This window comes from Electrona antarctica (assembly GCF_951216825.1).
Source record: "Electrona antarctica genome assembly, chromosome: 5".
Classification (NCBI taxonomy): Eukaryota; Metazoa; Chordata; class Actinopteri; order Myctophiformes; family Myctophidae; genus Electrona; species Electrona antarctica.
Window position 1 is genome coordinate 10850635 of NC_136810.1, and position 24688 is coordinate 10875322.

At 45.4% G+C, this 24688-nt stretch overlaps 1 protein-coding gene across 1 annotated transcript in view; it reads left to right on the forward strand.

Annotated features, from left to right (window-relative positions):
* Nucleotides 1-429: 429 nt before the first annotated feature.
* Nucleotides 430-24688, forward strand: part of cspg4 (chondroitin sulfate proteoglycan 4) — a 121206-nt gene continuing 96947 nt past the window's right edge. The window contains exon 1 of the mRNA XM_079501051.1: nt 430-562. Within this exon, the coding sequence (XP_079357177.1) occupies nt 487-562 (76 nt within the window). The 5' untranslated portion in view covers nt 430-486. The remainder of the gene's footprint in view (nt 563-24688) is intronic.

Sequence of the window (24688 nt, forward strand, 5' to 3'; positions counted from 1 at the left end):
GCGTCTGCAGCTGCAACTCTGTGTGTGGGTGTTTGAGAGTGTGTGAATGTGCATTTGTGTTTGAGAGTGCGTGCGTGTGTCACTCTTTCGCACATGTGTTTGTGTTTACGGTTGCATATTACACCAATGCACAGATGTCTACGTGTGTTCCTTCCTACGCGCATGGATGTGTGAATAGTACATACACATACAGTATAAGTTACGGAGAAGCAGAACTAACAGATTTTAGATCGTAGTTACTTTTTTGTGGGGGGGGGTTGGTTAGAGTCCCCTCCCACTAGTGACACCGCACCCTCCCCTCCCATGGCGTCCCACCCTCGCCCCTCCCTGGGCCCTGCCCCCTAGCCCAGCCCAGGATCCTCCCCGCCAGCAGAAAGCCAAGGTCCCACGTCTCTCTGTGAGTCCATTCAGTGAGTCGGTCCCTCTGAATGGAGAGTCTATAACGCTTTGCAGAGTGTGTGTGTGTGGAGAGGACTGTCCCGAAACATGAGAGCCCTGCGTTCAGCCTTCTGCCTCCTCTCCCTCGGCCTGGTCCTCTGGTCCGCGGGCCACGTGCACGCAGGTACGTCCCTCACAGAGCCGCTACTGTCCTGACACTGGCACTGACACGCTGGCACACACACACACACACACACACACACACACACACACACACACACACACACACACACACATACACATACACATACACATACACATACACATACACATACACACAGACACATACACACACATACACACTTACCGACATGAACATGTCATACAGACACAAACGGACATACTATGTATAGGCACACATGCGGACACTTGCATATGCTATAGTATACGTAATACGTATATATGCAATCCACATACACACATAAATACAGTATAGATACAGAAGTGCACACACTGATGCACACTCACTTATGCACCCGCATACGGTCTGTACAATGTACATATGTACTCTCACTTACAGAACACACCGACAGCATCCTCTCTCTTTCTCTCTCTCTCTCTCTCTCTCTCCCTCCCTGCCGTGGGAGCCACTATGCAGGGAGAGGAAAGGAGATCAGGTCATGGTCCCTCTCTGGGGTATCCCTCCTTGGGTATAAATCACAGCTATACTCCTGGCTGATTGGCTGATGCGTTTCCCTTTCAAACACCTATACGTACTGTGCACTTACTGTATCCAACCAAGGACACATACAGCTGTGTGTGTGTGTGTGTGTGTGTGTGTGTGTGTGTGTGTGTGTGTGTGTGTGTGTGTGTGTGTGTGTGTGTGTGTGTGTGTGTGTGTGCACGTGCGTGCATGCTCAAGTGCGCCTGTGTGCAAAAAGTAGATGCGTACTTGAGTCCAGGGTGAACTGAGTCAGTGTCAGTCATGTAGTATATGTATGAGGAATGTGTTGTCTACTTCACGGTGTGTCCTCGCTCCACACTGCCTTCATATACGCTCTTCTGCACTGTGCGGTTTTGCCTGTGATGAATCTGTCTGTATATGAACACAGATATGTCAGCAGTGTGGAGAGAAATCCAAGCTCTCAGTCGTCCAGCAACTGGTGTCATGTTGCTTACAGAGTAGACCATTTCCTATTCTTGGTTGTGTGTGTGTGTGTGTGTGTGTGTGTGTGTGTGTGTGTGTGTGTGTGTGTGTGTGTGTGTGTGTGTGTGTGTGTGTGTGTGTGTGTGAAAAGTCCTTCCCATCTTTTGTTTTTTTAATAATTTTTATCCCACAATTTTGTAAACCATTTTTCACCCCTGTGTCAATTATCGAATGTGATCCTGGGCTCTACACACCCTCCGCCAACCTGGGGAGAGCAACGGACTTGAACTCATGCTTCCTTCCTGCATGAGTGTCCAAGTTGCTCCTTTTCACTTGGCAGGGGGGAGTTTCCCCGGCCGGACGTATACGCGCGGAAGGAACACGTTATTCCAACCAGTTCCTTTCCCCTCCATCAGGCGCCCCGGCTGGCCAGGGGGAGGCAGTTTAGAGACCAGGTTTACTGCATGTTTTTTGTGAGGGTACCTACCCTAGGGGACACGGGGAGAACATGCAAACTCCACACAGAAAGGCCCTTTCGCCAACCCCGCCTCGGGTATGGGTACTGATGACGCGGAGGAGAGGACACGCCACCAGCGCCCACAGTGTCCCGAGCGGGAATCGAACCCAGGACCTTCTAGCTATGAGGCGACAGCACTACTGACTGTGCCACCGTGCCCCCCCAAAAAAGTCCTTCCCATCTTTGAAGCAAAGGTAGAGCTGGAGGTCGTCAGGATCGGGAGTCGAACCCGCGACGCGCTGTCAGACGGCATTAGCAGCGTAGGTGCCCAGACGGGTCGGCTACCCCAGCTGTCCGGGCCACATTAGCAGCGTATAGGTGCCCAGACGGGTCGGCTACCCCAGCTGTCCGGGCCACATTAGCAGCGTAGGTGCCCAGACGGGTCGGCTACCCCAGCTGTCCGGGCCACATTAGCAGCGTAGGTGCCCAGACGGGTCGGCTACCCCAGCTGTCCGGGCCACATTAGCAGCGTAGGTGCCCAGACGGGTCGGCTACCCCAGCTGTCCGGGCCACATTAGCAGCGTATAGGTGCCCAGACGGGTCGGCTACCCCAGCTGTCCGGGCCACATTAGCAGCGTATAGGTGCCCAGACGGGTCGGCTACCCCAGCTGTCCGGGCCACATTAGCAGCGTATAGGTGCCCAGACGGATCGGCTACCCCAGCTGTCCGGGCCACATTAGCAGCGTATAGGTGCCCAGACGGGTCGGCTACCCCAGCTGTCCGGGCCACATTAGCAGCGTATAGGTGCCCAGACGGATTGGCTACCCCAGCTGTCCGGGCCACATTAGCAGCGTATAGGTGCCCAGACGGGTCGGCTACCCCAGCTGTCCGGGCCACATTAGCAGCGTATAGGTGCCCAGACGGATCGGCTACCCCAGCTGTCCGGGCCACATTAGCAGCGTATAGGTGCCCAGACGGGTCGGCTACCCCAGCTGTCCGGGCCACATTAGCAGCAGTATTGGGGTAGTGATGGCAGTATAGGGGCAGTAGTAGTAGTGAGGTGGTGATGACAGTATAGGGCAGTATAGTGTAGTCTTGGCATTGTATATCTCTGGACACATCTAAATTAACCCATTTTGACCTGAGATCAGATTCTAAAAATGTCTGTTTGAAAATGACAGTTTTCTGAAAAAGCTATGTTTCTATGTCAGTCGTTCTTCGATTTTTCAAAAATAGCTAAAGCATAACATAATGCTAACACCAAAAGGGGTTCCCGCCCAAAATGGGTTAATTGCATGGCATTGGACGGCCAGCGAAGGCGATGGCCGGCGACGAAGCTAGCCCAGATTAGTGAGGACCGCCTTCCGTTCGTCCCTCGCATTGGTTCTGCAGTGCCGTTTTTATAATCTCCAAATTGTTGCCGGCCCACCTCTGGCCCTCCTCTGGCCCACCCCTGGCCCACCTCTGGCCCACACAGGCCCACCTCTGGCCCACACAGGCCCACCTCTGGCCCACACAGGCCTGGCCCACACAGGCCCACCTCTGGCCCACACAGAACCAGAGGAGATATGAGAGTGATTAAGGAGACGGGGAGTACGAAGTGGGAGAGGGATGGAGGGAGGAGAATGCAGAGTATATGAGAAAAAGCACATGTGTATTTTTGCAGATTCTGTGTGTGCGTGTGCGTGTGCGTGTGCGTGTGCGTGTGTGTGTGTGTGTGTGTGTGTGCGTGTGCGTGTGCGTGCGTGCGTGTGTGCGTACAGACTCTAAACAGCAGATGTTTGGGTTGTCATTGTTCGATTGTATGCAAATGTCAGTCTTCTCTCTGTACAGTGTGTGAGTTCTACTGGCTCTTCATTAGAGATCCTCAATGAATTTATTATGAGACGATAATGCTCAACATACCAGCTAATGTTTACTCACATCATGGAGAGAGATGATGAGACTCACTCTCCAGTCTGTTTGTAGTCTGAATTGCTGAAGCTTAAAGAGACACGGCATCTGAGCACCACCATAATCTTGTGTGGTTGGTTGTCGCTGTGGTAACGAGCCAAATAAATATGGATTTGGGCTTGCGCTGTACTGTATGTGCTGTATGTGTCAGTGCATCTGCAATTCACACTCCTTGTTCAGGACTCTGAGGCTGTCATGATGCGAGCCGCCATGAGCACAAGGGGGGACGGACTGCAACAAAGATGAATAAAGTCTGTGTTTCTGAGCAAAATGTATGTTGTGTTGGAATCGGTGGTGTAAAGTACTGGTGTAAAGTAAGTTAAGTAACTAGTACATTTACTTAGTATTGTACAAGCTAACGATGCGTTTTGTGAGCTTGTAGATCGACTATTTTCAAAAAGATTTGTATACATTTAGCATAATGAGTACTCTCTACTTTTGGTACTTCCGGAGTATAGACTATTTCTATATTGCAGTATTGATACTTTTACTTAACTTAAGGAAGAAATGTGAATAGTTTTTCCACCACTGGTTAGAATTGTGGTGGTGGACTGTTTGACCCTTGGCTCACCCTGGAGTTTAGACACATTGCTGCTTGTGCTTGGGAAGGAATGGAGATGTGACAGTTGGTGTACGTCCAAAAAAGACAAATCAAGCATGTTTATAAAGTGTGGAACAGAATGCACACAGCCTTTATTTCTCCTTCTGTCTCGCTCGCTACAGGTTTATTTAGGTTCACTACGGCCAAATCAACTGTAATGGCGTCCAGGTTTATTCCACTTAAAGGGGGTGCATACTTAGTTTAGACTAGTCATTGGTTAGACATGGGTTAAGGCAGGGGTTCTCAACGTTTTTGGCCGGGGACCCCCGAAAATGCTTTGGCAACGTCTCGGGACCCCCGCCCCGCCCCCTCCCGACCCCCAATATAAATTGACTGCTACAATAACCTTAAACTACTTTGGGCGGGAACCCCTTTTGGTGTTTTAAGCATTGTTATAATTTAGCTATTTAAAAATAGCAGATCTACAAGCTCATAGCGCGCCACCGAGTGGCGCGCTATGAGCTTGTAGATCTGCTATTTTTGAAAAATCGTGAAAATAAAATTTATTTTTTTTTTAAATAATTTGGGGACCCCCTAAAATAATTTGGCGACCCCCCCGAGGGGTCGCGACCCACGGGTTGAGAACCCCTGGGTTAAGGTTAGGTGTGCAGGGTGTTGTGAGGTTATAGAACAGCTATTTTCACTGCTTTTGAACAACATTGTTGTGCTACAAAGTATAGAGCTTTTTCTTTCTAAAAACATTTAGAGTAGCCAATCATTTTTTACCTCCCCTTTCTCCCCTAATTTAGTGGTTGTGCCAATTAATTCCTCCCCACACACATGTCTGTGTTGCCAGTGAGGAGCCCCCACCAGGAGGATGTAGAGCTTTTGTCCTACTCCTCCCACCCAACACTCCCTATTCACAGGTACCACCCCCAGCCTGTAGGATTACACCCCCAGCTTCCCGCACCCGAACATGGGCCAGTTGTGTTCGTCATAGACCCCGACAAACCCGGATGCACCACGGTGGACTCAAACCCACATGCTCCGTGGTGGTGGGCAGGGATTTGACCACTGCGCCACCACCCACGCACCCTTCTTTTTCAGATTTCATATGGAGATACAAGGTTTATGCTCGACCGTCACGATACAGCACTCCTGTAATATTTTAAATCAAATACAGTACAGTACAGTGAAATCCCTCCACTGGGGAGGTTACTGTGTTCTTGATTTCCTGGAGTGTTTGTGATGCATAAAGTAAACATGTATTCAGTCTAGTACAATACAAGTTTATAGATTCAATATGTAAAAAGGTGCATCGTTGGCAGTTCACACTGAACATAATTACTGTATGTTCACACACATGTGCCTGATCGCTATTTCTGTTTGAGCTAATGCACAACAGAATTCACACGTGCGTGCGTGTGTGTGAGAACAATGTTGTTTTCTGCACACAGCGGTTGTGTTCCAGATGACAAGAACAGTTCAATTTCAGGACTGCCAATAAGAGAGGCAGAACTGCAACGTGCTCACAACAGACAAAATGTACAGAAAACATATTTGACATCCTCAATAAATAAATACAAATATTATAATAAGAAAGTGGTACAGACAGTTGGCTTTATGATTTAAGAGTTGAGCATGGCTCAGTGCCATGGGCTCTTCTAAAAGCAATACAGGAATGCAAACTTTAGCCCTGCCAGTGTTAATGCCTGCCTGGCGATATCCATTGCGCTATACATACATATGGGAGCTGAACCAATTTAGCAACCTTTATTAGTATTGGGTTTTGCAGTTGAAGTCTGAAGATCACACGGCTCAGTCTCCTCAGGCGAACTCTATCTCGTTTATCACAGAGGTATGGTAGAAACTAACTTCACCCTCTTCTGTCTGTCTGTCTGTCTGTCTGTCTGTCTGTCTGTCTGTCTGTCTGTCTGTCTGTCTGTCTGCCTGCGTGCGTGCGTGCGTGTGTGCGTGTGTGCGTGCGTGCGTGCATGTGACTTGTGTGCACGCGTGTGTGAGAGAGGTTTTTAGGAGAGCATGCCACAGCGTTCCTCTCCTCTCCTCTCCTTGTTTGTGTTCCTTTGAAAGCCTCACTGTGTGTATCTCCGTATCCTCACTAAGACTGGGCCACCAGTGACAAAATAAGCATCCTTCCCTTCACTTCTGAAAGATGCATTTTCCCGGTGGAACACGTGGTTCGTGTCTATTTGATGTGCTATCCTCTGCCTGATCCGACGTCGCTTCTCACTGCCGTGCGAACGCGCAGAGGAAGAGATAATCAAAAGCCCCCTTGTTCTGAGACGCCTATCCTCCCCTGGCAGAGGATCTTATACCCACAATTCACAGTGTGAGGTTGTTCACACATTTATCCATCTGTGACCAAAACAAACCAAAGGTAAATGTCTCCTTTTTCGTAACTTTTAGTTGTTTTCTTCTTTTGGTCGACATATGGATAAAATGTGGCTCTTCTGTCTTCTATTTTGTCTAAACAACAGTCTTTAGGGGATTATGTTTAGGCTGTTGGAATTGGTTGTTATTTTGGAGTTGAGGCTCAGGTAATTCATTCAAACCTTTATTTATTCTCAAAGACATGGAGGTTGCTCTCATTTGCGTTCGTCGGGATACATCACAGTACAATCCACATCCACGTCGATGGTAACACTAAACAGAAACTTTCCCCTATCGTGTGATACAATACAAGATGGACCTGGTTTGGACCCATAGGGCGGGCGGACGGACGGACGGACGGATGGATGACCGAGATAGCAGATCTAATATGTTGTGAGCTTGTACTTTTGCATGTTACTGTCAAACGACTAACTATAAAACAGGGCACTAATATATTATGAAAAACATTATGGGAACAAATTTGGGATGGTTTCTGGTTAACAGCTGTATGCTGGCAGGCAGTGAGACAGACAAGTAAGCATACAGACAGACAGACAAGTAAGCATACAGACAGACAAGTAGGCATACAGACAGACAGGCACAACCAGGCAGGAAGACAGGCCACAGCAGCCCACACACAAACCTCATTTTATCCCTGGCTGTAGTGTAGTGTATACACAAAGGACTTCTTGTACACAAACAGAAGGCCAGGCATTATCCTGAAGAGGGAGAAGGTCATAGGGCTCCCGTGGACCAACCCCACCCCCCCCACTTCCCCCATGTTGGTTTAACCTCATCAGTGTCAATCACATACAGATGGGCTCCAGTTCACAGTTAGAATACTGGTGATCTAGTGTTGTGTTGGCTAGGGTGGCTGTTCTGCAACAGGAGGGTTGAAGGTTCAAGGTTGCTTTGTTGTTATATATTTCCGTACGGGTACATAAGGTCTCCATCTCCATCAGCTTCAATCAATCCCCTGTCAAGGTTTTTTGTGAGTAGCACACGCAACTCTATACCTGCATCACGGCTTGGAGGTCTTTGAGGTTACAGTAAAACCGAGGACGAGGCTGTTTGAGATGGCCAAGTGATGAATGGCCTACACCCATGTTTCTAGACACACTAACTGGCATGTTACCTTTTTCAACATGCAATTTTGTGCAGTTCAAAGGACATCCTTACTCACTGCAACGCATATGTAGTTACAGTACACACGGGCAGGAAATGCTGCAGTCCATATATGCATTATCTTCTGGGAGCTGCCCAGTACACCCACAGCTCTGTCCCATTGGACTGCAGCAGTTGACATTTAAACGCCTTGCTCAAGGGTATCACAACAGAAGCTTTATGAGTGGGGGGCGACCGTGTCATCTATTCCCCTTGGTTAGATATCCCCAGCCGGTCCAAATGTTCGAGCCAGTGACCTTGGGGTCACAGCTTGCTGACGCTGCCGGGAGTGGAACAGTATGAAAAATGATGGGATGTCCTCATAGTACCAAGACTTTGTGCATTAATCCTGTACACCCTTTCTACTTCCAACTCATTTTATAGTATTGTGTTGATTCCAGAGGTCTTTTCCATTGTTCACTCGTTGTTTATTAATAGTGTGTTTGGTTGATTCATACAGTAGCAATATCCTCTCAACCAAATGTGCCCTCAAGGATGCGGAAGCATGTCTGTCTTATCTTATCTCATTTGTCAATAGTTGTTTCTTGCAGAAAGATCTGGCAGGGCGCCACAGTGAAACATTAGCACCTGCAACAGTATGAGAACTCCAAAGTCAGTGCTCTTCTATGTTGTGTCGTGTTTGGCCTGACATTCACCCCCGCTGTGACAAAAGCTGGTCACGTGCCTGTTCCTCTTTGATATTGGCTTCTGTGGAAATTTGTATCCCGAAACCCCAAAACTCCAGAGAAATGTCTGAAATGAAAACTGCCAATTCTTCAATAAGAAGGAATTATGCATGAGCAGATGTCTGATATGAGCCTCTGTGCTATGCTTTTCTTTCTTTGTCCCCTTAGTTTTTTCATAAAACATTCGGTATTCTCTCAAAGAGCGTATACGTACACTTAACAGTTAAGTTCAGTCATTGTCCCCCCCATATCAGAAAGACCATAGAGCCCTTAAAGCGACAACATAATGAAATGATTATTAATTTACCTCTATATTGACATGGCTGAGGAAAGTAGGGGTGCTGGAGGGGCTGGAGCTCCCAGGCACAGCCCCCCGTCGGACAGGAGGGGGAAAATAATAATAATTTTAATCAAAACTAATTTCTGTTACTAGGCCTAATAAATATGTTGTATCACAGCTTTATCCTGGTTAGTTGCCTGTGTCAGTTTGTTCATATACCTTGCGTGTGGAGAGGGAAAGTAAAAGCCACGAGGCGCGTGCACATGCATTTTGCGGCGCACCCCCACCTAAACTTTCAGCCTCCTACTGTAAATATCTTCCCGCGGCCCTGCTGTGTGATCTCCCCTAATGGGTTATCATTGATATCACCACCAGTAGTTAATATTATCTGCTGGTTGTTTTTCAAAAAAAAAATTGGCTGCATGCTTTTTATCACAAGACACAGAATAAGATCTCAATCTTAGATCTTGGAGGGCGGAAACTCACTTTGAACATATCACCACTGGCCTGTGGGTATAGTGGTACAGATGAGGTCTGTGTAATGTGTCACACTTTACTAGATCTTAATCCTCTTCTCTGCCCCCAGTGACACTGTTCTAAAGAGCATGTCTTTGTGCTGTTTTCAATAGTGGTTGAGTTTGAAATTGTGTCTCTGCCAAACAGCACTTCAAAGACTTGAAGTGTTTGTAGTACTAATACATGAAGAATGCATGAAGAATACAGCTACCGTATAATACATACTGTATCTCTGTATTATTTTTTTTGTTTTGTTTTAAGATATTTTTCTGCCTTGATATGGTTGAGAGTAGACTGACAGGAAATGGGGAGAGAGATGGCGGGGGAAGACACGCGGCAAAGGCTACATCACTGATGATGTTGCGTAATGTCACGAGACCTGGGCACCATATATGGGGGCTTTTCCCACATATGGGGATTTTGACTGATACACTGACTGACTGACTGACTGACTGACGACTGACTGACTGACTGACGGAACAAAAACTGTACAATTTCATAGTAAATGCGACCTGTGGTCGCAAAAAAAACAAACAGAAAAACATATTGATTTTAGGGAAACATGCAACCTATAATATAATAATAGGAATGTAATAAAAGGTACCGGTATGTGTTGATACGTGTGTGTGTGTGTGTGTGTGTGTGTGTGTGTGTGTGTGTGTGTGTGTGTGTGTGTGTGTGTGTGTGTGTCTGACTATTGTCAGACTCAGTTGGAACTCGTGTCTAGCGGTATAGGCTGTTCCTAAGGCTTCTCCAAGGTTGATACTATAATATAGTGGCAGTGCAGAGTTTAAACAACACATTGCCCCAAATGACTAGCCTCTGCATCAAGCTTAATTTTCCAATTGACTTCTACAATGCTTACTGTGAACCTCTGCAAAGCAAACTCCTAATGCATGACAGATGCATGAGTGGATGAATGAACGAAATTAGGACCTCTACACAAGGGCTACTGTTGATGTTGCACCAAAAAAAAGCTACTCTCCATCACTGGAAAAGCAGAGTGGCTCATGGGAAAATGTTTCCAGCACTGAGGATGATGACTCATCTCAGAGGTTTTCCACTAACATCTGGCCTTGTCCTGCTCCCTCCATCGCTGACTAACACAACCAAAAACTGAGGCCTTAGTCAAGATATTGTCTTGTTTCCACTGACCTAATATAGACAAAACTACAGCAGTGGGGCAAAATTACTCACTTTCTCTAAGTTTGAGATTATTAACTGTTTTAAAGAATGCCCACGGTTTGATGTGAATTTGGTCTCTTTTCTGATAAGGGAGCCAGTTGGGAAAAATAATTTCAGCAAGGCAGTAATCAGCTTATCGAGGCTTGATCTCCCGACGATGGGAATGTGAGATGTAGTTGAGAAATGAATGTCCTTTAAAATAAAGAAGAGGAATGGTTCTGGCACTAGAGCAGAACCGAACATTAAAAATAATAACAAATCAACTTCGAAAAATGTGTATTCGTCGTCAGTAGGCCTACATGACATACAAAAAAGCTAGCAACAGCAATATTAACCTTTTACCCAGCTCTTAATTTTAGCAAAATAGGGATGTGGTCCTATATTGTTTGACTATCCACTTTAATACCTTTACTAACTATATTTAACTAAGTAATTGTAGGCTACTTGGTGTAATTCCTCTGCGGTTTCAGTGTGTTTGGACGAATACAGACACGGGTTGTGTGGTTTTTGCAGGTTCCCAGTCCCTCAGGGAGTTGCCCACCAGTAATCGTCTATGCGGTGGTGGTCAGCTTCCAGGTGTGACTATGTGGAACTGTATGAGCGTGAAGCTTGGTGTTGCAGTTAAAGAGCATCAGCCTAGTCAACGTTCCCTACATAAATAAGACCACAGTCAATGAGCCATATTGGTAGCTCTCATGTGAAATGAGTCATGGTTTTTAAAATAGAAGAGACTGGCTCCAGTGAGAGGGGAGACTCCCCGTGGGCCCCCGGGGATCGTGACTCATAAACACAAGGCCGGGGTGATGCCTAATCATGAGACGTCGTCTCATGCTCTGGAACAGTTTGAACTTGCACCAAAGACTTGTCTTCTTACTAGCCTTTGATCCAGTAGACTCCAGCTTGAGCTGCTTATCTGCTTTCTTTAAAAAAAAAAAGGCCAATATTGTTTTTAATCTTGGGCTGTTGTATTGCAACCGCATGCAGGTCACACCCCAGAAATGGTCATGCCTCGTGACATCACGTGATGTCATCAATATTAAGCCCATATATGGAGATCCCTGATGCCATCAATATTGGCCAGCAACTCTACATCTCACCTCAAACCCTTAGATCTCCATATATGAAGCTGACCTTTTCTGACATTCCATATGTTGATCCTTCCCCATCCATCCTTCCTCTCCGATGTCTCCCTTTTGTACTGATACCTGTTCATCTAAACTCTAGACGGGCCTGCCCCAAAGTTATTAGTGCAGCCGTGCCCGGCAGCCGGCGAAAACTAGAGTTCTCAACAGGCCAGAAAATTAAGGCCCGGCCCTACCTGGGCCCTCATTATATCAAACCCTGTACACTCATACATAGTAGTATAGTATACAAAAAAGTTTAGCCTTGGACAAAATTGATTAATAAGGAATAAGGAAATCCTGAGTTATTGAGTGAAAATCGCTTATTCAATGAATGTCTCATGGAGTCAAGGTCAGAGGCATGATGGGGCCTGGTAGTGCAGTCAGGGGCATGATGGGGCCTGGTAGTGCAGTCAGAGCCATGATGGGGCCTGGTAGTGCAGTCAGAGGTACTGTATGATGGGGCCTGGTAGTGCAGTCAGAGGTACTGTATGATGGGGCCTGGTAGTGCAGTCAGAGGTACTGTATGATGGGGCCTGGTAGTGCAGTCAGAGGTACTGTATGATGGGGCCTGGTAGTGCAGTCAGAGGTACTGTATGATGGGGCCTGGTAGTGCAGTCAGAGGTACTGTATGATGGGGCCTGGTAGTGCAGTCAGTGGCATGATGGGGCCTGGTAGTGCAGTCAGAGGTACTGTATGATGGGGCCTGGTAGTGCAGTCAGGGGCATGATGGGGCCTGGTAGTGCAGTCAGAGGTACTGTATGATGGGGCCTGGTAGTGCAGTCAGGGGCATGATGGGGCCTGGTAGTGCAGTCAGAGGCATGATGGGGCCTGGTAGTGCAGTCAGAGGCATGATGGGGCCTGGTAGTGCAGTCAGAGGCATGATGGGGCCTGGTAGTGCAGTCAGAGGTACTGTATGATGGGGCCTGGTAGTGCAGTCAGAGGTACTGTATGATGGGGCCTGGTAGTGCAGTCAGAGGCATGATGGGGCCTGGTAGTGCAGTCAGAGGCATAATGGGGCCTGGTAGTGCAGTCAGAGGTACTGTATGATGGGGCCTGGTAGTGCAGTCAGAGGCATAATGGGGCCTGGTAGTGCAGTCAGAGGCATGATGGGGCCTGGTAGTGCAGTCAGAGGCATGATGGGGCCTGGTAGTGCAGTCAGGGGCATGATGGGGCCTGGTAGTGCAGTCAGGGGCATGATGGGGCCTGGTAGTGCAGTCAGGGGCATGATGGGGCCTGGTAGTGCAGTCAGAGGTACTGTATGATGGGGCCTGGTAGTGCAGTCAGGGGCATGATGGGGCCTGGTAGTGCAGTCAGAGGCATTATGGGGCCTGGTAGTGCAGTCAGGGGCATGATGGGGCCTGGTAGTGCAGTCAGTGGCATGATGGGGCCTGGTAGTGCAGTCAGAGGTACTGTATGATGGGGTCTGGTAGTGCAGTCAGAGGTACTGTATGATGGGGCCTGGTAGTGCAGTCAGAGGCATGATGGGGCCTGGTAGTGCAGTCAGAGGTACTGTATGATGGGGTCTGGTAGTGCAGTCAGGGGCATGATGGGGCCTGGTAGTGCAGTCAGAGGTACTGTATGATGGGGCCTGGTAGTGCAGTCAGAGGTACTGTATGATGGGGCCTGGTAGTGCAGTCAGGGGCATGATGGGGCCTGGTAGTGCAGTCAGAGGTACTGTATGATGGGGCCTGGTAGTGCAGTCAGAGGTACTGTATGATGGGGCCTGGTAGTGCAGTCAGGGCCATGATGGGGCCTGGTAGTGCAGTCAGGGGCATGATGGGGCCTGGTAGTGCAGTCAGGGGCATGATGGGGCCTGGTAGTGCAGTCAGGGCCATGATGGGGCCTGGTAGTGCAGTCAGGGCCATGATGGGGCCTGGTAGTGCAGTCAGGGCCATGATGGGGCCTGGTAGTGCAGTCAGGGCCATGATGGGGCCTGGTAGTGCAGTCAGGGCCATGATGGGGCCTGGTAGTGCAGTCAGGGCCATGATGGGGCCTGGTAGTGCAGTCAGGGACATGATGGGGCCTGGTAGTGCAGTCAGGGACATGATGGGGCCTGGTAGTGCAGTCAGGGACATGATGGGGCCTGGTAGTGCAGTCAGGGGCATGACCTTGTCATGTTGCAGCAGCAGTGGTGGTACAACTGTATACAGGCTGGATAAATATAACCATGCCAGGGAACCATGGCAAAAGTAGAGCCTCACAGAGAGATGATGACAGAGGGAGGGGCTTCAGGGTGGAGTCGTGTGTGTCTGTGACTGTGTGTGACTGTGTGTGACTGTGTGTGTGACTGCGTGCGTGCGTGCGTGCGTGCGTGCGTGCGTGCGTGCGTGCGTGCGTGCGTGCGAGTATGCGAGTATGCATGCGTGCGTGTGTGTCTACACTCTACATGTCTGGCTCTGTAAATAGGTCTGCGTATCGCACATTCTCTCGGTGTGAGAGGTGCAGACTCATGTCGTCATCTCCCTGCTGCTTATGGAGTCTTAGAATAGCCAGGGGAAGTGATGTATCTCATGAAGCCGTGCTTGAACTGACTTATACTGAGTGAGGGTGCAACCTCCCTCAGAAAAAACACCACACACACAGCTGTCCTGTTCCACAGTCTGAGACGCACATACATACCCGTCTCGCCACTCCAGACAGTCCCTGCTGCCATCTGTCTTTTTCTTTCCTTTTCATCTTCCGCTGATGACATTTGTGAACTCTATCATGCAAGCTGGTGCAACACAGAGAGAGCCATTTAGCCTGGATTGACTTTGCCCATACTTTTGTTCCAATGTAGATCCAGTAGAAGCAGCCTTACAGTGCATGCATATCGGTGCCAATATTCTAGTGCAGCATTTGTCATTTGCTGCATGGGTCTTTCCACCCAAATGGCCCATATCCATGTTTGGCCACAGTATACAGAACTACGCCAATAATGGAATGTCTGCTTGTTTTGCTCAAGGAAACGAGTGACAGAAGGAAAACATTTTAAAAGTATAATTTTATGGCAGAGTACAAAGAATCCAAGACAAGAGAGCAGTGAGTGTGAATCTTTTAACGTTATAGCGTTATAGCGTTATATCTTAACTCACCAAAGTAAACAAAAATTTCTTGCCAAACCCCAAAAATGAAAGTTGACAGGAGAGATCAAGAACGAGGGAACTGCCCACATTTTTGCGGCGGACACGACAATTGAAAATTCTCCGGATTATGCCAGTATTGGGTTCAGTATCAGCTCCCCAGAGAATTGTAAAGTTCTGGAATCGAGGTCAAATAGGATGTATAACCACGTACGAGGTGCCATAAATGTTGAGTGACATTCCACAGTTCATCTTCAAGGCTTATGTAAGCTACCACAGAGAAGAGAATTGTGTATTGAAGCCTTGCTTATGACAGCTCAGCTTGTGTGCATGATGGCCAGGCCAGGCCAGGCCAGGTGGCCTATATAATATCACTGCGTAGATATTAGTCTGGAATCTCTGTGTGGAACCTGCATTTCCAATTTGCAGGTAAAATAAATGCCTCTGGTGATAAACCCACCCCATATTTCGCATACTGGGCCCTGACTGGTTCTCCACAACTTCAGTGCACAATCTGCACTGGCAGATTCGCCTGGTTTCCATGCGCTACTGCATGTCTGGCTATGCAAAAATGCATGTTTATCACACATTCTCTCAGTGTGAGGCGTGTTATTTGCTATACTAAATTCATGTAATATATCTGTATCTGTAAACAAAGGAATGCCATATATGTTAGCCTACAAATTATGTAGAAACTAGCCCGGAAATATACCGGTATATTTATTACGCTTTTGTTGTTGTTTTTATTTTACTAATTTGTTACCTCAGAACATATGTTTCCACAAGAAAACTAGTTTTAATAACACACAAACTGCAATCCAACACCAAAATGTGGCCAGTATTTGGTTAAGAAAGCTCTGGAGAGTAGTTAATTTGTGTGAGACATTAAGTTATGCCATGGCCCATAAATTGTAACAGTTGCATGGCAATGCGTTTTGGGTTGGGAGAAAAAAAAACAGAATGAAAAAGAAAGAAATTAACCCTGGGTTTTATGGCTCCCTGACTCCCATACACATCAGTCTATACCAATATTAAGAAAATGTGCAAACCAACACTGTTGCTTTCTACATTGCTTTCACCTTCCTATGGCTTTCTCTCTATATGTCTATGGAATCAGATTAGTCTCAACAACACCAAATGCACAAAACAAGACTCACAAATATATTTAACTTTGTATTGTAACTAAGCAACTAAATGAAGAGGTGTGTTCACAAAATGTTACTGCTCCACACTATACAAAGCAAATCCAGAGACACAGCATATTCTTGCTAAATTGCTTAACCACTTAAACATAGTATACCTTGATTGGCGGTGTTCCCCAGGGTTCTGTACCTGGCCCGTCTTTTTTCCCCTCTATACCAAATCTCTTTGCCAAAAATAGCGGATCTGGAAGCTCTTAATCAAAGTGTTACAATGTGTCTCTTTTTTTTTTTAAAGATTTGTTTTTGGCTTTTTGCCTTTAGTTACAAGTGAAGACAGACAGAAAAGAGGGAGGAAGAGAGGGGGAGAGACACGCAGCAAAGGTCATCATGAACGGGACTCAAGGTTCAAGGTTCTTTATTATTTGTCTCCCGAGGAAGACATTTGTCTTAGACAAAGGGCCCGCAATGCCCGCATGCAAGCGTAGCCCTTATGCCCATGTCGCCGCCGTGCAGCGCGAACACACAACGCGCTGTCAGGTCAGAGCCTATACAGTTGTAGGCCATTGACCTTGTCCGTTTCTCTTTGCAGAGGTTTGCGTGATCTGCATGCGCATTTCACAATGAATGTGGCATGCGCCTGGACCACTAGGCCAGCAGGCGCCCCACAATGTGTCTCTTTGCGACACATTTTGAACTTGTAGTTGTAGATTTGCTGTTTACACCGAATATTTGCCTATACCGGTATTTTAACAGAAAAGATTGCCTATTAGACATGCCCAGAATAGGGATGCTAGAGTTAATTAACGTGATTAATTGGTCATACTGTTTGTACATTAAAGTGACTAAATGCATTTGTGATTTCCATATGTCGGTCTCACTCTTTCTCTTTCACTTTCTTTCTACCTTGTTTTCTCCCCAGCTGCTCAACCTGCTGTGTAGAATTCAAGCTTTGCTACTTGGATTTTTCTAAACTAATCATCTCAGCCGAGATGATTTTTTTCACTTTCAGACTCAAGGTTTTTTAGGCTTTGATTCTTGGGAGTTGTAATGTGTGTTGAAATTTGCCAGGGTCATCACCGCGACAGATGTTTGGTACTTATCTGGGGAGAGCTGGAGAGAGAGAGAAAAACGTTTGTCGATTTTGTACAGGTGTTATGCATGTGCTATAAAAGTTATCCAAGTTTTCAAGATGTCTTTGAGTTGGTTGAATTAATACATGTTGAATCCATTAATCACTTCAAATGTTTTCAAAAACATTCTTGAGAGCAGTGTTTGGTTGTAAATGACATGGTGTGTTTGTTTACATGGCTGTCACGTTGGATACGTCACAAAATCAAGCATCGCAGATTGATTTGAGCAGGTGATCTGAGCCTTTGATTAGACATCGGTCTGTCATTGAGCCGATCGGTCATAACACAGCTGAATTCAGTGATTGACCAATCAGAATCAAGCATTAAACCAAGCTGAATCGAGGCTGAATAACTGAGGATTACGCTTATTATTAGAATTTGAAGTATCATGAGATAAACATTCAACTTTGCCGCTGATGTTGATAGGATAGAGGTAAGCTTCAGCATTGTGGTATGTGGACAGAATTCATAACTTTTTTTGTTTTTTAAATGTTTTTTTTATTTTGGCTTTCATGGAGGGACAGACAGTAGGCTGACAGGAAATGGGGAGAGAGATGGGGGGAAGACATGCAGTAAAGGCCGTCGGGATCGGGAGTCGAACCCGCGGCACACTGCCAGACTGGATTACCAGCCAAGGTGCCTGGACCACTGAGCCATGGCCCAGGCCAGAATTCATAACTTTAATACAGGAATTTACTCCACTGAGATGCAGTCATTCTGACTTCAACCAACTGGAATATCTGCTCTTCCTTAAACTCTATCTCCACATCTGAACCGATTTCACAGCTTCAGCGAGTTCACTTTGATGCTGAAATGATGTGTTCCGTTTGCTCAGGGAGGCTGTCTCATGTTCAGGCTAAGCTCAGGGAGGCTGTCTCATGTTCAGGCTAAGCAGGCTGCAGAGACAGGGAGGCTGTCTCATGTTCAGGCTAAGCAGGCTGCAGAGACAGGGAGGCTGTCTCATGTTCAGGCTAAGCTCAGGGAGGCTGTCTCATGTTCAGGCTAAGCAGGCTGCAGAGACAGGGAGGCTGTCTCATGTTCAGGCTAAGCAGGCTGCAGAGACAGGGAGGCTGTCTCATGTTCAGGCTAAGCAGGGGAGGCTGTCTCATGTTCAGGCTAAGCAGGCTGCAGAGACAGAGAGTTGGGTCAAGTTTTGCTCCTGTTGTCACCCTCTAGTTTGAGCAGTGGTGAGGAAAGTACTCACATTTTATTACTTAAGTAAAAGTATGAATGTAGAAATACTCTGTTAATAGAAGTAAAAGTCCCGGAATTAAAAATGTACTTGAGTAAAAGTACAGAAAGTCGTTATGCAGAATGTCATTATAAAATGTATAAATGTCTTTTGAAAATAGCAGTTCTATAAAGCTCACATTGTGTCGCATCGTGAGCTTGTAGATTGACTATTTTCAAATGGCAGAAATGTATATAGGGTTGATGGGGTTAATGTATGTTTTAGAATAATGATCACAACCTACAAAGTAACTAAGTTTTCAAATCATTGTAAGGGAATAATAGTACAACATTATGCCTCTGAGATGTAGTGGAGTAGAAGTAAAAGAACTGGAAATAGATAGATAGATAAATAAATATTTAAGTACAGTACTTGAATACATGTACTTATTTTACATCACTGGGTTAGAGGGACAGAAGATTCTCTAATAGGCAATACCGTGTAGTTCAGTGGGAGGCTGGAGCCTGAATCCAGATACCGTTGTACGTTGGAGCATATACATTAGGCATATGAGATTTTGAAAGGTGATCCAGTGTGTAGCTATTGGCAGAAATATGTAAATATGTTCCCTGGCAATTACCAACGGAGTTTACTGGAGTTCATTCTGACGGTGGTGAGACACTTGAGAATTTAAAACAGATTTAATAGCTTGATCATCTTAATTGAATTCAGCACATAATATACATTACAGAGCCAGAGGAAGAAAATACTACGTATTCAGTCTGGGTCTTGATAATAAAAAGAAACTTGATGAGTTCAAAGCCCTGCTATTGTGTTATTTATTGCATGTGAAATTTTGAAGTGGAGCCGGAATTGCTTTTGCAAGAGAAACTATTTGGAGCTGTGCAGTCAGTCATAAAGACCCTTTGTTTCAGTGGAGTGCTGTACTACTGTACGTTATACACGGCTACACTTTTGATAGAATATAATTAGGCTATAGATTCTCTGCTGTGAATGTGATACATGCCACTTACAGAACAGCTTTCACACTTTTGATGTGACTGTTCGTGCACTTTACTGTTATCTATCCTATTTCTCTCCACATCACCAGCGGGTGATTGGATGCTTGTGTCTGTGGAAGTGTTATGCAAATCCCTCCTAAAAGCACATTCAGTGGTCCAATTTCTGTTTGGGTATAACTAACTGCTCAGCTGTTGATCCACTCTTTTATCCTTGGGTTGCTTCTCATTTGATTTAATCAGTGTGCAATTAATTCATACAATGTTTGTTTTATTGTAGTCTCCCTTCTCTTCCATAGAGAAATTATGACACCTATTGGTATTTTAAGCAGACCACACTAGACACTATACTGTACTGCCATATCATTGTTGTATTTCTAATATGTGACTAAATTTGACTGACATTGGATTTTTTTGAATTTTCGTTTTATCATGTCATATGAAAGCAGGGAATCATAGCTTCAAATTGACATATTGGTTGTTCAGTTTGACCCACCAGTTTTGGAGAGTAATGTCTTGCAGAAAACAGCGAGTTGAGAAAACAGGCTTGAAAGGTTCACTTCTGTGGACTCTAACATTACACCTAGCTACATGTTTGGGCATTTATTTCATATTTACATGTCGATTTCAGCTCTGACACTTATTTCAGACATGCTCTAGTATGTGAAGAGTCTGCCTGTGCTATTTACTCCTCTGGTGAAAAGCTGTAATTTGCGCGATGGCAGTCTCTCAGTCAAATCTGGTCACATATTGTCTCAACAATGGACATAAAACGTATGTACTCTAAGCCGCATTGTCATTGTGGTGTTTGGTTTCTATTCATGTCCATTTTTTCTCATTCTGCACCAAAGCCAAAGGCACATTTTCATGTGTGTGGAGATCAAAGTTTCTGTCATCGCATCGTATTGTATCGTATGCGTCGTGTCGTGTCGTGTCGTGCTGTCTTGTAGAAGTCCCCAAGTGTCTGTCCTGCATTAATATTGTACAGTAGAAAGAAGTCCCTACTACCGGTATGTATAAATTGTGGAAGCAGCAAAAAAGTGGAACCTCTGTGAAGTACAGGACTTTCCCAGCAAAGTCAAACAGAAGTGAAATCCAGCAGCACACTTTGGAAGAGAAACATGTTCCGATTCCTGCGGATCCCAGAGAAACTCAACAGAGAGCATTGCTGGCACAGATTCGGTTAACAGTTACCTGACGTTGCACTTGTACTGTACTGTACTGTACTGTACTGTACTGTACTGTACTGTACTGTACTGTACTGTACTGTACTGTACTGTATATGCACTATATTGCATTCCTGAGCTGGTCTGTTGCACACCAGGATACAATGGAGCTCTAGGAAAAAACTTTTTTGTTTCTTGTAGTTTCAAAGATTCTAGAAGTTTGCAATTGCAAATGCCAGTGAAAGTAGCCATTTTTAAGGAAGGACTTTTACTTTAGTTGTAACAGAGTATTTCTACATTGCAGTATTGATATTTTTGAGAATTTAAGTACTTTTTCCACCACTGCAAATACCAGCATATATGCATACAATTGAATGACATTCTCAACAGTTGGCAGCATTTGAAGTTCAAGTTTAGTCCACACCGCGGTTCCTGGCAAATACAAAAAAGATGTATTATAATCACTCATCAGCAAGGACGTATACCGTCATTTACAGCACATGTTGTTTTTGGAAGTTCTATTCCAGAAAATGACAGATATGGAAGACTTGATGGAAGCCATTCACTGAAATATAATCTCCAGTTTCCACGTTCCCCCCCCCATCTTCACTGGTATGTGCGTTATAGGGTCGTCGCCGGCCGCATTATCTACACATCATCAAAATCCACTTAGCTTTCAAGATATATGGAGTCTGGAACATTCTGTCCTGATTGCAGACCACCACCAAACACACACACGCACGCACGCACGCACGCACGCACCCACGCGCGCACGCACGCACGCACGCACGCACACGCGCACGCACACACACACACACACACACACACACACACACACACACACATGTGGTTTGGGTTCCATATGGTGACTGTTGGAATGTATTGTTCATTCAGTGAACCTCCCGGCGTCTCATTGCCATATTCGGAACATGTGCAACAAGAGGATTTGGCAAACGCTTGTATGACCTGTGTCACGTCATCCCACCTTGCAGTGTCTCTCTCTCTCTCTCTCTCTCTCTCTCTCTCTCCCCCTCTCCCTGTCATCTTCTGTAGGCTATGCCTATGGTATTTGCCTTCATTATTACGCTGTGGGTTTGTGCAAGCGTGGCCTCATATACCTTTCATGAGTTTCATCCAAACTGCCGTTGCTGCTTTGACATTTGAATTTTCTTCTATAGATCAATTATTTAACGGTCCATCTTATCTTATGTTATCTTAATCATACAACAAACAAAAGTCTAGAACACTCTGTTCCCAATGAGGAATGCTGCAATTCTACACAAACCACTAGCATCATCTAGTGTCACACACAGTCTATGTCCCTTACACATACTGTTCAGTTCAGTTCAGTTTTATTTTGGTCATAAAAACAAAAAAACAAAAAAACAAAAACATTACATTATATGTATTCATTTTGTCGTGTTTTTTTACACTTAGACCAAAAGGGTTTAGGCTGAAGCCAATGGCTTATTGTGCCTATCCCAGGGGGGGAGTGGGGGGGACATACAACTGAGAGAGAAACAAACAGAAGAAACAAAAAACAAGAAAAAAACAAAAACAAAACAAGAAAACAAACAAACAAACACAAAAAACCCCAAAAAAACACAACAGACAAAAAAATAAAACAGAAAGACACACAGGAGAAGACAGATTTGATCACACAGAATCCAGAGTCGCACATGAGAAGAATGTTATTTATATGGTTATTATATAGTTATTACATTACTGTATAGTATAGTGTATACACGTTCTGACTCGGAGCATATGGTCTCGGTTCCATAGAGTGACTCACTGGGAAATCGTCCATCACACTGGTTCTCAGGATGTGGGATTAATGGTTTTACCTTGACCAACCAACAGAGACCCGTAGACAGGGGCCATAAACTCAGACGGTGGTTCCCATTCTGACCCCAAAACCTCCACTCGGCAGCGCTGAGGTCATTTGGAAACAACGTGCTGTAAGCACTTCTGATATAATCTGTCTGCAGGCAGTGGTGGAAAAAGTACTACATTGTTTTACTTGCGTAAAAGCACCAATACTGCAATGTGAGGTTGTAGATCGGCTATTTTTCAAACGGCCGAAATTGTATATAGGACCGAAATGGGTAATGTATGTTTTGTAAAATCCAGTTTCAAAGTTTCAAAAAGTACAGTACTTGAGTAGATGTACTGTACGTAAATGTAAGCAGTTCTGACAGGATCTGTCTGCAGGGACTAGGGAGTAGAGGCTTGGAAAAAAAGTGCGAGCCAACTGTTTTGATTTAAAATAGATCGCAGCAGGATTTATGAATGAGGCGATAACTGTGACCAGGTGTCCTGTGTAATAAAGGCACAATGCTCTTTACTGTATATGAACTTATATGAATTGTACAGTATATAGCTATAGCATATTGGGGAGGTGGTTCAGGAGGGTTTAAGGTGTTGCCTCGGCCTGCCAGAGAGGAGCTCCCACTGGGAGGACGTAGAGCCTTCGTGACGAAGGCTCTCGTCTCACTCTCGACCCTAGAATCCTCCTGCCCAACACTCCCTGCTGACCGGTAGGAATACGTGCAGCCACTCGATCGCCTAAACAAAACGATAATGATCGTCACATTGTGCCTCAGATTTAAATTAGTCTGTGATCATGATTAGATGGCTATAGAGTTAAAAGCAGCAGCGGGGTCTGGAGAACCAATGATATGATGGCATTGAAACTTGGGAGGAGGCCTTTGTTAGAGTAGCATGCTCAAAACGACAGTAGTACCGGTAGGTTGTCGGGTTGAAGCTGGGAACATCTGCAGTGGAGAAAGTGCATAGCATACAGTACACTCCCCTCCCTCAACATAGCTACCACTTATAGGTAGCTTGCGTGGACAGAGCATGTGTTTCATTTTCTTTCTTTCTTTCTTTCTTTTTTGCAGTGAGTAGAACTGCATGACTGTGAACCAGGGTGGTGCAGAGAAACGACACGTCTGTAAAGTTTCCTAGATAAATAAAGGGTAAAAAATACAAACGTAACATTTAGTTAACTGCCCTTCCCTTCCCTGCCACACCCTGGACTACCATGCCTTACGGCTCTGACTTTCGGTGCTGTAGATTGTAGAAGAAGGTTTGAGGAAAGTGGATCGAAAACATGAGGTGACGATGAAGAATCTCTTAAATCTTTGTCACTTAAACAAGGACTCTCTTGATCTTGACTTTGTGTACAAACAAAAGTGCCATTTGATTTAGCCAACTGCCCTGCTTTGCCCTTTTTAATCCTAGCTTAATGTTTCTCCTTTATTATTTCTGTTTCTTCAGACAGTGGAGACACAGAGAAGAAAGAGGCGATGACATGAAATCAAAGTCGTTCATTTCAACTGATATTATGGATATATTATTTGAGAACACACCCTTCCCCACTTTGACATTTATTATTTCCTATCCATTCTCTAGCAGTGGTTCTCAACATGTGGGCCTCACCTTGTGAATCGTTGTGAGCTTGTAAATCAGTTATTTCACAATATTTATCTAGTCAAACTAAATTTAACGCCTCAACAACAACAATTCCAAGTGTTTGTCAGGGTGGGGGGTCCCCAGTTTAAATATGATTATTTTGGGGGGGGTCTGGACTGAAAAGATTTAGAACCACTGTCCTCTGTCTTATTGTTCCTTCATGTTGAGACAGTGTGTAGAGGATAACACAAGGACATATACTACAAAGAGACCTTTGAGCCAGATTTGAATCTGTGACTCTAACACCACAGGAACGCCTGTATCATTTACCTCCCTGATGTTTCCCTCATCACTGCTTTAGTTCTGATTTAGCACAACAGAGATGCAAAGGAAAGAGAGAGTCGGTGCCCTGCAGTGAAGGCCATGAGTCAGATTGTACTTCTTGTCACTGAAAATAATATTATAAGAAATGTTGTTTTAGCTCCCTAGCTGACCTTCCGGTATCTCCAGTATAACTTATTACTTACTCCTAGTATACACAAAACATACACTCTCAGAACCTATTTGTCACGGTGTCGGACATACAGAACTTGCTTTTGATCAAGGTCAACGTGAAACATATGCAGGACAATAACCATGTGCAAGACTAATATCCATGCACAAACGTGGTTTTTTCAGATTAGAATCTGGTACCTGGCTGCCTCCTCACAAGCTTGTAGAGGCTATTTTCACAAAATGTGTTGTTGGTTTTTTGTTTCTTAT